Raw genomic sequence first — 13,938 nt, 5'->3', positions numbered from 1 at the left:
AATGAAATCATCGGGATTGGTATGAAGCTTCGGGACAGCTTGCTGATGAGTTGATCATTTGATTCAGGTGTGGTAGAGGATTGTGATATGGAAAACAGACTGGATAGGGGATCTCGAGGACCGAACTTTGCAACCCCTGCCCTATCCAGTCTGTTTCCCATATCTCCCTCTATCACACCTGAATCAAATGATCAACTCATCAGCAAGATGTCCAGATGCTTGATACCAATCCCAATAATTTGATTCAGGTCTGTCGGAGGAGGGAGACATGGAAAACAGACTAGATGGAGGCTCCTGAGGTCCGGACTTGGCCACCCCTGTGTTAGACGAACAAAATTGCGATCACAATGCTTTCTAAAACAATGCCGTGTGTGTGTGAGTGTGTGTGTTTGTTTGAGTGTGTTAATGTGTGTGTGTGTGTGTGTGTGTGTGTGTGTGTTTGAGAGTGTGTGAGTGTGTGTGAGAGTGTGTATTTGTATGAGTGAGTGTGTTAATGTGTGTGTGCGTGTGTTTGTGTGTGAGTGTGTTTGTATGAGTGTTTGTTTGTGTGAGTGTGTTAACGTATGTACGTGTGTGTGCGTGTGGGTGCGTGCGTGTTAATGTGCGTGTGTGTACGTGAGTGTACATATGTGCATGCGTGCGTTAATGTGTGCATGCGTGTGTTAGTGAGTATGCGTGTGGTAATGTATGTGTGTGGTAATTTGTGTGTGAATGTGTGTTAACGTGTGTGCGTGTGCTAATGTGCGTGTACTAATGTGCGTGTGTGTTAATGTGTGTGCGTGTGGGTGTTAACGTGCGTATGCGTCTTAAGGTGCGTGTGTCATCGTTTACCTGCACAAGGTAATAAGGATGGAATTTTAGCTCTCGTCTATAATCTTATATATTTACACATATTTGTTCATTAACATGCATAAGAATATGTTTATTAATATGTGCTGTCCCTTTATTAAATAAATCAAACTCAAAGTCGAATAGCATTTACTTGACTGAACCCAATAAGACGCCATGCCTTCGTATTTTCCCGCACCAATACATCCATTTATGAAGTCATTTTTTGCTTTTTTGCGCACAAATGTGTTTCTCCTGGACCAGGACGAAAGTCTGAGTTGGATTGATAATTCGCTTTTCGATCGACTTATCTGACCTCGTTTACATTGGCCTGCCTGGAAGTTGTGATAACAGATAGAATCGCTGCGTTCTATTTTCCTCACAAGAACCTCGTGATCGCGTCATCATCGTCGCACAAGGCAAACAACGTCAAAGAAAGCTTCCAGAAATCAAACTAACTAAGCGACCTCGTCGAGAAAGGCGTCCCCCCCAACATGAGTCCGATGCCTAAATGAAATATCGGGCGACATGGCGGGTCGGCAGCGACTCATTGCCTTTTCAATTCTCACACTCGGTTTGTTATTATGGCTGTTTTGTGGAAAGACCTCCGGCAAACATGTGGGCAACAAGTCGTCCCAATCCCCGGGACCCCCAGTCGTCCTCGGTAAGTGTCACTTCTTACTTTTATAAGCACAAAGTGTTCTAACCTTTTAAAAAATATGTCAGTGTGTTATGCATGGTAAATGTCAGGGTAACTTGGGCGGATCACTTTTGGACCAAGATTTTCAAAATAAACGCCATGACGTGTTCTAATCGACCAGATTCCAGCTAATTGGCGTTTTCTGATTGGAAAGACAATGGTTCCCATTCCCATCATAAGATTGCTGATAGGTGACCAATCACATGCCATAAGTAGATCATGTGATTCTTTTTACTTCCACACCGGTGAAGGTCCAAAACTTGCTTACACCCCCTTCAATTTAGCACTACTAATAAAATAAGAGTACTGCATTTCAAAGTACTTCATAAAATGTATTTTTGTAAAAGCAAGGTTACTGATATTGTTGATAAAAAGCATTCAATTTAATAAATGCACTTTCTGTAAGTCTGAACCAGAGATAGTTTTTCAATTTAATTGAATTAAATGCTTTTATTGTCATTATACAAGTATTCATTTATTCATTTTCTGAACTGCTTCATCCTCATTGGGATTGTGGGGGGTGCTGGAGCCTATCCCACCTGACTTCGGGCCTACCATGCATGTCTTTGGAATGGGGGAGGAAACGGGAGTACCCGGAGAAAACCCACACGGGCCCGGGGAGAACATGCAAACTCCACACAGGTGGATTTGAACCCAGGACCCGAGAGCTGTGAGGCCGACGTGCACCCCACTCGTTCCACCGGGCCGCCATTATACAAGTATAATAAATATAATTTAGTTGATAAATAAGATGAATTAAATAAAGGTAAGGAGGAAACACTGTATAAATATGTGGCAAAATACACATTTCACCAAAAAAATATGAAAAAAAAAGACAAATACACTTTAGAAGAATTTTGGGAAGCTATTTTAGTGAAAAAACAAAATATACAATATATATATATAGATATATATATATATTTTTTTTAAAGTAATCATTACTAACATGAGTCGGATGTTGAAGTAGTAGTGTCCTTTGTGGTCAACCTTGTGGTACTATTTGGAAATGTCATTTGGAAACTCTGTTCCTTGTTTTCAAATGTTTCGTTTCAAATTTATGTCTCATGTGAAGACACTTAAGCATACTAATAACAATCAAATATTTGCTTTTATGATATTTCCCAGTTTTTTTTAAATGACCTTAGGTGATTTTTGTCCTTTTCCTCTCTTTTTTGTTGAAATTGAAGGGCCTTGTGTGTATTTTGCCAAATATTTTCCAGCGTGTCTCCTTACTTAATTTTTTTTCCTATGTCGTATAACAATTTGAAGTGCCTTTGCAAAACACACACTGTCTAAATGTTGTTAAAACCTCTTTACCATTCTTTTTGAGTAGATTTTTTTGGAAGCCTTATCTTATACCTACTTGTTTTGTTGACACAATTCCAAGATAAGCACATAGTCCTCAGCTGTGTGTGTGTGTGTTTGGATTTGTGATTCAATATTTCGACATATTCCTCAGATAGATTTCGGACATGAACCCAAATTTTTGCCTAAATCGCAAAAAGTATTTGGCCATTTAGTTGGAGATTAATGCTTAATCTGTGAGACGGAACGGTCACATGTACTCAAGGCCATTTGTGGTCAAATGACAACACCAACGCAAAGAATTGATGGAAAGCTCAAAAAATTCAAATTTTTTAGTCAAAAGTTCTTTTTTTTTTACATTGTAATAATAGTGCTAAACATCATGTTCTTTGATAGGATTTCGTATTTTCCAGATTATAAATCGATTATTTTTTTTTTATAGTTAGGCAGTGGGTGCGATTTATGACTCAAATTATGAATTATTATTATATCATTTCACGTTGTTTTCAAAGTTGGGGGAGTTGTTTTAAAAGTGACACCGAGGATGAAGATTTAATTGGATTGAGTGATTTGGAGTGAAACTGATAGTTTAGTAAACTTATAAGCATGTTCTTTTTGCTTATGAATAACTTTTATCATGTTACGTAAATTACAAGGCATGTCAGCCATGTAAAGTTATTATACCGTACACTTATTCAGCCTGTTCTTCTCTATTTTATTTTAATGTTAAATTGCCTTTCAAGATGCCATGTATGTTTTTTTTGTGTTGGATTTTATCAAATAAATTTCCCCCAAAAATGCGACTTGTATACGTTTTTCTTCCCTCTTATTTATGCTTTTTTTTTGCTGGTGTGACTTATACTCAGGTGCGACTTATAGTCCAGAAAATACGGTAATACTTCTTGTCTTGTCTTTTTGTTGACTTCAGTTCCGGGGGACCTAGGAAACCAGCTGGAGGCAAAATTGGACAAACCCAGTGTGGTTCATTACATTTGTTACAAGAAGACAGACACTTTCTTCACTTTATGGCTCAACTTGGAGCAACTCGTACCCGTTGCCATTGACTGCTGGATGGACAACATCAGGTATTATTAACACATGTTACTTTAAGACCTTCTTTAAACGGGACAAAAAAACAGACAAAACAAAAAAAAAGTGGTCCCAAGATTGCCTCTGATCCAGTAGTTGCATGTGTTTTCGGTAACATGATGCTTTTCGGCTGTTGTAAATCAAACCACAAGAAAAACAAGTTGGTTGAGTGGAACTGCTTGTCCTTAAAAACCAATCACGGTAAAAGAGTATCATGTAGTATTTGTAAACAAAATTGTTATTCCTGAGAACTACCAGCAAGGCTAGCTTTATGTTTTTTGAAAATCACTTATCGTTTACTAATTATATTATTTTTTTGTCTTATTTTAATTTGTCTAAAAATATCGAATCCATATCAGTGAAACATTTTGAAAAAATTGAATAAGAAGTAAAAAAAAAAATCAGAATCCTTGTTCAACCTTGTTTTTGAATGAAAAATAAAAAGTTCCACATGATTAAAAAAAAAATCTAAATTGAAGTTAATGACCACTAGTTCTGATACTTCATCAAGTAGAGTTCTGCTAAGCTTAATATCGTATACTTGAATTGCTTTACTTATCGTAAGATGATTTGGAGTTGTTTTGGAAACTAAATTAGGTTAAAAAGTGTTTTTTGCTGATGGCTGTTATCTGCCGTCGTTGCGCTTAGCCTTCCAAAGGTCACTTTTTGCCAATATAGAGGAATTGTAAACAAAAATGGAGGTAAGTCATCCATATTACTCACAAAACAAGAAAACTGGCACAACAGCCATATCTCTCGTTTTAAACTGGCCTACTAATAAGATTTCAGTGGAAAAAAGAAGGGACTTTTGTCATTTTCCCTTTTTAGGGTTACCACAGCAGGTGACTTGTATGGTTTATGAATTTATTGACAGTCAATATGGCCTCCATGGAATTGTCGTCCCTTGAAAATTTAGTTCGACATTTTCCATAAACCAGAAACTAGGAAGATGCATATTACAAGGAATGTCCAGATCCCATTTTTTGCATGCAAGTCACCTCACTTTAAGGATCTACAGATACAGTAATACCTCGACATACGAGTGCCTGGCAATTTGAGATATGGGTAAAATTTCGAGGAATTATTTATCTTGAGATACAAGACACATTTTGACTTACGAGCATACTACGGACACGAGAGGCTGCTCATAAGAACATCATGGGCACTGTCTTTCTGGTCGCAAGTCCCTCGTGTAATGTCTCTATGAGCACTGGGCGGAGCCTTGCATTTTTTTCAGTGTTTTTTATTTCCGTTAGTCAGTGTGAATGGCGGAGCTTGTTCGCTAATACGAGAGGAGTATATACTACTTCTCTTTTGCTTCCGACATATTTTTACTTTAAAAAAAAACTGAAGTTGTCACATTTAATCTGTTTGCTCATGTAGTTGACAAAGTGGCACATTTCAGGTTAAGAATGTAAAACTAAATTTCCTATCGGTGTGTGTGTGCAGGCTTGTCTACAACAGGACTACACACACAACCTCGTCGCCCCCTGGTGTCAACATCACCGTTCCAGGGTTCGGAGACACGTACTCGGTAGAGTATTTGGACCCTAGTAAACGCGGCGTAGGTGAGTATGAAGGGATAAAAGTTCACTTTTGGTTTTAACCTATCACGATCATCTTCCTAAACTGGAACACCAGATTGATTGTTTTGTTTTTCCATTGCCGGTATAAAACACAGAACAATCTGAGAATGTTTCAACTCGGACTTTTTCATGGGGGAACCTTCAAAATGTATACAGCTGCTGATTGGATGAGAATGAATGTATTGCCTCATAAATTGAGATATGATTCGTCTAACGATTTGATGCCGCTTAATTCCGATAGTACATTTCAAGACAGTATTTATGATTTCTTTCTACCGTAACTTTGTAAAAAAAACATTGGGAAATGCACTTTTACACTAACATTTTTATCAATTTTCTTCTGAAACCTCATTCAACAATACATAAACACATTTTTCTCTGTATTGTCAGGTCAAAACGCTTTAAAAAAATATATATATATATATATATATAACAAAGGGAATAATGCTTCCATGCCACTAAACTCCGCTTGTTTTTTGTTTTCCCTTTAGGTATGTATTTCTTTAATATTGTACAGGCGCTGGTGGACTGGGGCTACACTCGAGGAGGTGACGTGAGAGGAGCTCCCTATGATTGGAGGAAAGCACCAAGTCAGTCAAACCCACACACACACACACACACGTGCAACTCATCATTCCTAGTTGTCCATTCACTTTTCCCACTCATTATTGTTCCTTACAGATGAGAACAAGGAATACTTCCTGGCTTTAAAGGCAATGATCGAGGACATGGCGGCAAAAGCTGGTGGTCCTGTGGTCATAATCGCCCATAGCATGGGCAACATGTACACTTTGTACTTCCTCAACCAGCAGCCGCAAGCCTGGAAAGACAAATACATTAAAGCCTTTGTTGCTTTGGGACCGCCGTGGGCCGGTGTGGCCAAGACGCTAAGAGTCATCACCTCAGGTGAGAAACTATTTTGCTTTTTTGTAATTCCTGTCTGTTTACCGTATTTTCTGGACTGTAAATCAAACTTTTTCTTTTCATACGTTGACTGGGCCTGTGAATAATACGCAAGTGTGATTTACGGATATTTTTTCGCAGACAGTTATTGTTCTTGGTTTCTGATAAATATAGATATATATGTTTATGTGTGTACATTTTTCGGCTTGTGCGACTAAAAATACGGTACTTGCAGTATATCAAAATCAATCTTTCTCAGGTGACAATAACGGCATTCCGGTAATCAGACCACTGAAGATCCGCTCTCAGCAAAGGACGGCTGTGTCCACTTCTTGGCTGCTTCCCTATTCCCACACCTGGCCTAAAGATAAGGTATGGTTTCATGTAATGATGTCCTAGTGCAATTACATTACATTAAATTAGATTAGAACTTTATTTTATCCCGTATTCTGGATACATTTACTTGGTTGCAGCAGCAAGACAGAAACAGAAGACATTGTAGACCCAGGGAAAACACTGGAGCCACAGAGGAAGTCTAAAATACTATTATTATTGTTAATTTTCCCATACTGGTGAATCATAATATAACAAACTAATTTAAATGAACTTGGATTATGATGCAGACACACTCAAAAATAAATTTCATCTATCCTTACACTAAACTTAATTGTAATTTTGTTTTACATTTTTATACCTTTTCCTGGCCGGGTTGGCTTTTGGCCCCGCCTCCACCCTCGCGTTCGCTATCGATGGGCTGTTGGCTGTTATATATATTCTGAAAATGATGCACACAAATGTCCTCACAATAGGATAACGCACGACCACTTGCCAACGAGAAGTAGTCTTGGATTAGCGATCGCTCCGTTAACTGGAGCTAACAGTCCAAGGGGGGAAAAAAACAATGAACAAACACTGAGTTTCGACCAGAAATATTACACGAGGAGCCTACCATGCATATTTTTGGAATGTGGAAGGAAATTGGAAACCCATGCAGGCCTAGTGATAACATGCAAACTCCACAAAGAAGGGTCGCAACCCACCTCACGGCAAAATACATATCTTGAAAAAATAATTGATCAAATCGGAAATCCAAAAATCAGCATCGCGACATCCCTTGTTTCAACATGAAAGAGATTCGACAACAACTTGTCAAATACCAAACGGGCAATTTTTTTTTATTCCTTTTTCCTGACTATTGTATTGACTCTATTGACTTGTACTTGTAAAACCAGTAATTCTCCCTCTGACCACAGGTTTTGATCCAGACCCCCACCACTAACTACACAGTGATGGACTACAAGAAACTCTACTTTGACCTCGGTTTCGAGGACGGCTGGCTGATGCGTCAGGACACAGAGCCTCTCCTCTACGACCTGACCCCGCCCGGCGTGGCCGTCCACTGCTTGTACGGCACCGGCGTACCCACTTCCGAAGCCTACCAGTACAGCGCCAAATTCCCCGACGAGGACCCCACCATCTTGATGGGCGACGGTGACGGCACGGTCAACCTTCTGAGCGCCACGCAATGCAAACGCTGGGACGGCCGGCAGAAGGAAGCTGTGACCTTGCAAGAGCTCCCCGGGAACGAGCACGTCAACATGCTGGTCAACGTCTCCACTGTGGCTTATATTAAGAAGGTACTTTTCGAAAGCTGAGAGTAGTCAGCATCGCGGGGAAATGCCTATTGTTGCTGTTCGCGCTGTTCGAATGGTCGTTTGCGCTACAAAACTCTGTGTGAGGTTAGAAGCAGCAGCCATTTTGACACCTCAAATGTATCATTTTAGTTTAATCTGATTAAGGTTTTCAAATGGCTACTGCACATGTGATTTTTTTTTTCTAAATTGAATTTTTGTACAGGTGATGTCAATTTATTTGGTGATGAACTTGGATTTTTAGCTCCAGAAATGGAAAGACCTCAATTGTGGTTCTTAAAAAGGAAAATAGATTAAAGTACAGTGGTACCTCGACATACAAGTCATTTCAATGGCAAACGTTCGTTTGAGTTACGAGAAAATCAACATACGAGCTCAGGCCCGGAATGAATTAAAGCTCGTATCTCGAGGTACCTTTGTAAATGAGCATATGATATTTTTCAAATTCGAGCTTTTGATTAAATGAATTTATATTATCCACTTTTATTGTGATGATGCAGCAATTTACTAGCTCAGTTTTACTTTTAATTCTCAAAGGAAATTAAAGATTGTGCTCATTTTGGGCAATAAATGAAATAAGTACAGTTTTGATAGAAATGTTATTTAGCCTGATTTAAAAAAAACACCAAAAAAGAGTGCAGTTGTTACAGAAACTCATATTCACTATTTCAGGGATTATTATCAACACTGTTGTTTCTAATTTTTGGTTAAAAAGTCCTATTTTTGTCAGTGCATGTTTTTTTTTTATACTTTATTTGCCCCGATTTCAGGTGCCAAATGCTTTTTAATGTGATGATATTCAGGTGATGAAAAGTATTTAAAATTTTATGTCTCTCTGGAATGTTTCTTTTTTTTCTGTCTATTACATAAGAGGCCATTTTTGTTTCAACTTTTTATTCAAACTAATCCAAGATGGACAGTTTAACCAATTAGGCTTCTTCTGAAACAAGCAGCACCTGACTGCAATCAATTGATTACATTTTGAAGACACCAGATTGGTGAAAAAGATAATTTTCATCAGTTGGAACGAAAACTTGGGTTGCTGAGATATCATTACCCACTACTGCCGAGAAGACATACTTTATCATAGTGGCAGCCCCCCCCCCCCAAAAAAAAAGCCGAATTCAAATCCAAATTTTCAGGAAAATCATTGCGAATTCTGCCTGAAATGTCTACTGTTGCTGCTTAGCAATTTAGGGTAGGCCGTGCCAAGAGACCGCCCATGCCGGACCACCAACAGCTCCATCTGACACTGGTCGATGTTGACCAGCACTGTGGTGCTTCTCTCCGTGTTCATGAGAAAAACGACAGTGAAAAGCGCCATCTCGAACTCGGGGCTGGTGCCGATGAAAGCACTGCCCACGGGTTTGAGCACGCTGTGCCAGCTGAACTGCAGGCTCACCACGTGGTCGTCATCATCGGGCTGAAACAGAGATATCGTTAGGTCGAGCGAGGGTGCCGACAGATCGTCGAATGTGGAGAGACGTACCAAGTCATGCTGTCTCGCCTTGTAGCCTTTGTAGTCCAGCAACCTAGCCTTTTCCTGCACGTAGAACTGGATCCAGTTATGAAAGCCTGTGATTTCATTGCTAAATCGGATCTCTCCGACAAACACGTGCTCGAAGCCGCACGAGTCGGGCCTGGAAAATAAAGTCAATCGAGTTGAGAATGTTTCGGGATACGTCTCGCACATGTTCTGTTACCCGGTATTCCTTTGTCTGTGGTAGAGGTGAAACCAGATCAAGTGGAGCTGACTCTTGAAGTTCCTCAGGTTGGATGAAGACTGGCCTTTACTTACCAGATATCTGTGAGCACGCTGCCAACAAAAAAAAAAACAGACTTTTTCTTCCTCCTTTTAAATTTGAAGACAGTGAAATAGGAGAATTTGGCAAAGGCAGCTGTAACGTTTGCTGGCCCTTTTAAAGGTTCATCTGTTCTTCAAATAAACCCTCATTTTTATCATTTATGGAAACTTGGCACATGCCTGTAATAGAGGGAAAGCTTTAAAAAAAAACTGGGCTGCTGCATTTTCCGGACTATAAGTTGCACACGAGCGAAGGTCGCACCATCCAAATAAAATAAGTCATTGGCCTCCCACTTCTGTAAACCTGGGTTCAAATCCTGGTTTGCTCTGCTTTGTAATTTGACCTAACTTTTCCCACTTGAAGGTACAATAAAAGACTAAGTATGATCTGGGTGTGAAAAGAGACAAGACAACAAATACTAGTACTGCCTAATATTGAAGAGTGGTGGCCCAGTGGATAAGTCATCAGTTTCCTGCTTCTATGGTCTTGGGTTCAAATCCAAGTACCTGCACAGATTTTCCCAATATTATTCAGGTAAATGAATGAGATGAATTTACAAGTACTACTACTTTCTCCCACAGGGTGGTGGCCCAGTGGATAAGTCATCAGTTTCCTGCTTCTTTGGTCTTGGGTTCAAATCCAAGCACCTGCAATGATTTTCCCAATATTATTCAGGTAAATGAATTAGATAAATTTACAAGTACTACTGCTTTCTCTCATGGGGTGGTGGCCCAGTGGATAAGTCATCAGTCTACCACCCCTGTGGTCCTGGGTTCAAATCCCAGTGCATGCGAAGATTTTCCCAATATTATTCAGTTAAAAGAATAAGTATTAATGTCTAAGTGTCTAACTGAATAAGTATTCAGTGGTGGATGAAACATTTAGTCAAAAAAATGACTAAGTGTTTCAGATAAGTGAAAGAGGTAAAAGTATAAGTACTACCACTTTCTCTCACTGGGTGGTGGCCCAGTGGATAAGTCATCAGTCTACCACCCCTGTGGTCCTGGGTTCAAATCCCAGTGCAGGCAAAGATTTTCCCAATATTATTAAGTTAAAAGAATAAGTTCTAATACTCATGTGTCTAAGTGTATAAGTCTTCAGTGGTGGATGAAGCATTTTGAGAAAAAAATGACTAAGTGTTTCACCTAATTTCCTTGGATAAAACGTTTCAACACCTATGTATAAGTGGGGCACGAGTTGGTGTAGTGGGTTGCACACTCGCCTTTGCACCGAGAGAACGTGAGTTCGCTTCCCGGTGTCGGCGGTTGACCGACCAAGCAAGCGGTCGAGGGTCGGCCGAAGGCCGACCCGAGAACGCCCTTTGCACAGACAGGTCCTTCCAACATTCTTCCGAACTGCCGAAGGCAGTTCGGAATATAACCTTTTGCTGAAAAGTATGACTAAGTGTTTAATATAAATTAAAAAGATTTTTCTTTTTTTTTTCTTCTTATTCCATTTACTGACTTACATGGTGTAGTGCTCAACCAAAGGATGACAGCGAGAATCGAACCCAGGTCTCCCAGACGGGAGTCCGGTGATCTAACCTCTACGCCAACCAAGTGACTACACTTTCCTTAGTAATCATTTGAGTCTCCTGACTTCAAGTCCACAGAAACAACTAAGTGAAAAAGTGTCACGACCGGGAATTGAACCCAGGTCTCCCAGGTGGGAGTCCAGTGCACTAACCTCTGCCCCACCAAGTGGCTACACTTTTACTAGTAATCATTTGTGTCTTGACAAGTCCACAGAAACAACTAAGTGAAAAAGTGTCCCAACCGGGAATTGAACCCAGGTCTCCCAGACGAGAGAGAGGTGAGTTAACCACTACGCCACCAAGTGACTACACTTTACTTTGTAATCATTTGAGTGTTTTGACAATAAGTCCACAGAAACAACTAAGTGAAAAAGTTTCCCAACCAGGAATTGAACCCAAGCCACCCAGACAAGAGACAGGTGAGTTAACCACTGCGCCACAACTTGGCTACACTCTCCTTTGTCATCATTGGAAGGTCTTGACTACAAATACATAGAAATAACTAAGGGAAAATGTTTCCCAACCAGTATTTGAACCCCAGTCTCCCACATGGGAGTCAGGTGAACAAACCTCTAAGCCACGAATATATACATATATAATTATTTATATACATCCATATATAAATATATAAGTAAAAAAAAATAAATAAAAAAAAAAATATATATATATATATATATATATATATATATATATATATATATAGTTTCCACATCTTGTAAAATGATGTAATTTATCATTTTAATTTAATATCTTAAAAAAAAATCCTGAAAAAAATCTGCGAAGCTCTGAGTCCGCGGTAGCTGAAGCGCGAAGTAGCGAGGGAACACTGTATTTGAATTTAGCATGGTAGAAAGTATTGAGAAAAGAAAAAAAAACGGGTTGTTTTGCTGAATAATTCTGCATTCCACAGCTTCACAGATGTTTTACGCATTTACTGCTCGTGAAAGAATGTGCTTTAAACTCTTTAAACATCCCTCTGGGATGCAGCTGCATCCGTCCTCAGCTCACGCAGCTGAAATCGGGCTGAGGTGAAGTTTATTCTAAACGCAAATTCACTTTACCTTCATAACTTCAGTCTCCATAACGGCATCCAAGAAGAGGCTGACTTCCCTCTGTTCCTCAGCTGTGACCTGCTCAGCCACACCGGCTGACCTCTCGTAGTTGTCCAGCAGCTTCAAAAGCCCTAAAGAAACCAACACAGTTTCATTTCAAACATTTCCAGATCTACAATCGAAAGCAATGGTACTCAAGCTGTCACTAACGGGAGATGGTGGTCACGTTCCCCATCTTGATCTCATTGACATCAGTAAAGAAAGGCCGAGAAGCACGATCGATGGCGATTTGACTTCCTTGGCTGACAAATCCTGCCCGGCCCTTGCAAACCCCCAAAAATCCGTGTTTGTTAGTGGCACCAAAGAAAAGACAAGGTCAGATCGTAGGAGAAAATGATCGTCGTACTTGAACCGAGATGTTGTAATCGAGTCCAGGGGTCATTCGATTGGAATCCAGCCTCCACAACTCATCGAAAAGCGTAGAAAGTTCTTGGTTTAACACTAAACTGTACGGACAACCATTAATATTGTATGAAAATAGGTGTTGAAGAAAACATTTGAACTATATATATATGTAAATATATTCAATTTTTTGAACTTTCCTCCCATTGAGAAGGGAACAAATGAATTTTGACATCTATTGCCGTCAATGGGAGTACATGATTCAAACAAGACAGTACTATTTTAAACTCATATTGTACAGTACCTGGATGCATTCAGTCCACTGATAAACAACCCGAAAAGGAGGGCTTCAAGTATCCTGTAAAAACATACATATGTAATTCTTTCCATCAGAAACATTGCAAAAATATCCTCAAATTCATATAAAACCCACCAGAAGGATCAAGAAAAAATAATAGAGAGTTTAGAAAACAAACCTTGAATCCATGATCCCTCTTGTTTACTCTTCACTCAACCTCAACTGCGTACACACTGAAGTTCTGAGTCGGAGCAGTGCAAAATCCAAACCAGGTCCAATGAAACGCGCATGCGCCGTAGGTGGTGCTTCATGTCCACAAAATGGCCAACAGAGGTCGCTGTACACCACTGTGGTAAAACAATAATTGGCAGACTTCACTCTAGACCTGCCATGGGCAAACTACGGCCCGCGGGCCACAAACCCGCGAGGCTATTTAATCCGGCCCGCCGACGTTGTCCAAATATTGTTTTTTTTGTTTTGTTTCTCCAAGATGGCGCCGTCACGCGGAAGCCAGTGGCAGTAGCTATGTCCACTCTTATTTGCTTTTTGTGTTTTACAGCCCCTCTATCTTATTTTAAATTACATTTTAATATTTCTTAATACATTCCTTTTTACTTTACTTTGTACTTTATACTTTTTGCTTTAATGATGAATGCTGAGTATAGTAATACTTTAGTCCTATTTTTCTGTTTATGTTTCGTATGTACTGTTAACGGATGCACTTTTTTATATGTATCGTATTTTGTGCTGACCCGGCCCATCTGTCAAATTTTAAAGTCAATGT

At 39.6% G+C, this 13,938-nt stretch overlaps 2 protein-coding genes across 3 annotated transcripts; one reads left to right on the top strand and one right to left on the bottom strand.

Moving 5' to 3' along the window:
* Nucleotides 1-1,172: 1,172 nt before the first annotated feature.
* Nucleotides 1,173-8,904, top strand: pla2g15 (phospholipase A2, group XV). Of its 2 annotated transcripts, XR_013324971.1 has the most exons (8): nt 1,173-1,492; nt 3,762-3,918; nt 5,372-5,490; nt 6,000-6,098; nt 6,190-6,414; nt 6,671-6,783; nt 7,665-8,361; nt 8,474-8,904. XR_013324971.1 is itself a non-coding variant. In XM_077710803.1 (7 exons), the coding sequence occupies exons 1-7, from the start codon at nt 1,357-1,359 to the stop codon at nt 8,064-8,066; spliced, it is 1,251 nt and encodes a 416-aa protein (XP_077566929.1). In that variant the 5' UTR covers nt 1,173-1,356; the 3' UTR covers nt 8,067-8,904. The 2 variants fall into 2 exon arrangements, 1 of the variants encoding a protein (XP_077566929.1); XM_077710803.1 differs by having other exon boundaries at nt 7,665-8,904.
* Nucleotides 8,905-9,177: 273 nt separating this feature from the next.
* endouc (endonuclease, polyU-specific C) lies at nt 9,178-13,421 on the bottom strand. Its single transcript, XM_077710804.1, has 8 exons — nt 13,333-13,421; nt 13,161-13,214; nt 12,861-12,960; nt 12,665-12,776; nt 12,464-12,585; nt 9,767-9,879; nt 9,553-9,703; nt 9,178-9,486 (listed from the first exon to the last, which is right to left on the bottom strand). The coding sequence occupies exons 1-8, from the start codon at nt 13,341-13,343 to the stop codon at nt 9,211-9,213; spliced, it is 939 nt and encodes a 312-aa protein (XP_077566930.1). The 5' UTR covers nt 13,344-13,421; the 3' UTR covers nt 9,178-9,210.
* Nucleotides 13,422-13,938: the final 517 nt, after the last annotated feature.

This window comes from Stigmatopora nigra, chromosome 2 (assembly GCF_051989575.1).
Source record: "Stigmatopora nigra isolate UIUO_SnigA chromosome 2, RoL_Snig_1.1, whole genome shotgun sequence".
In the NCBI taxonomy this organism is placed as follows: Eukaryota; Metazoa; Chordata; class Actinopteri; order Syngnathiformes; family Syngnathidae; genus Stigmatopora; species Stigmatopora nigra.
Note: the sequence above shows the minus strand (reverse complement) of the source record. Positions and strands in the feature narration are given on the sequence as shown.

Coding starts and splice junctions, on each gene's coding strand:
- endouc (XM_077710804.1), bottom strand. Junction 12,777..12,860: donor ATTACAACATCTCGGTTCAA/GTACGACGATCA, acceptor GGGGTTTGCAAG/GGCCGGGCAGGATTTGTCAG. Junction 9,704..9,766: donor CACAGACAAAGGAATACCGG/GTAACAGAACAT, acceptor TTTATTTTCCAG/GCCCGACTCGTGCGGCTTCG.
- pla2g15 (XM_077710803.1), top strand. CDS start 1,357: ATGGCGGGTCGGCAGCGACTCATTGCCTTTTCAATTCTCACACTCGGT. Junction 1,493..3,761: donor GGGACCCCCAGTCGTCCTCG/GTAAGTGTCACT, acceptor TGTTGACTTCAG/TTCCGGGGGACCTAGGAAAC. Junction 6,415..6,670: donor GCTAAGAGTCATCACCTCAG/GTGAGAAACTAT, acceptor AATCTTTCTCAG/GTGACAATAACGGCATTCCG.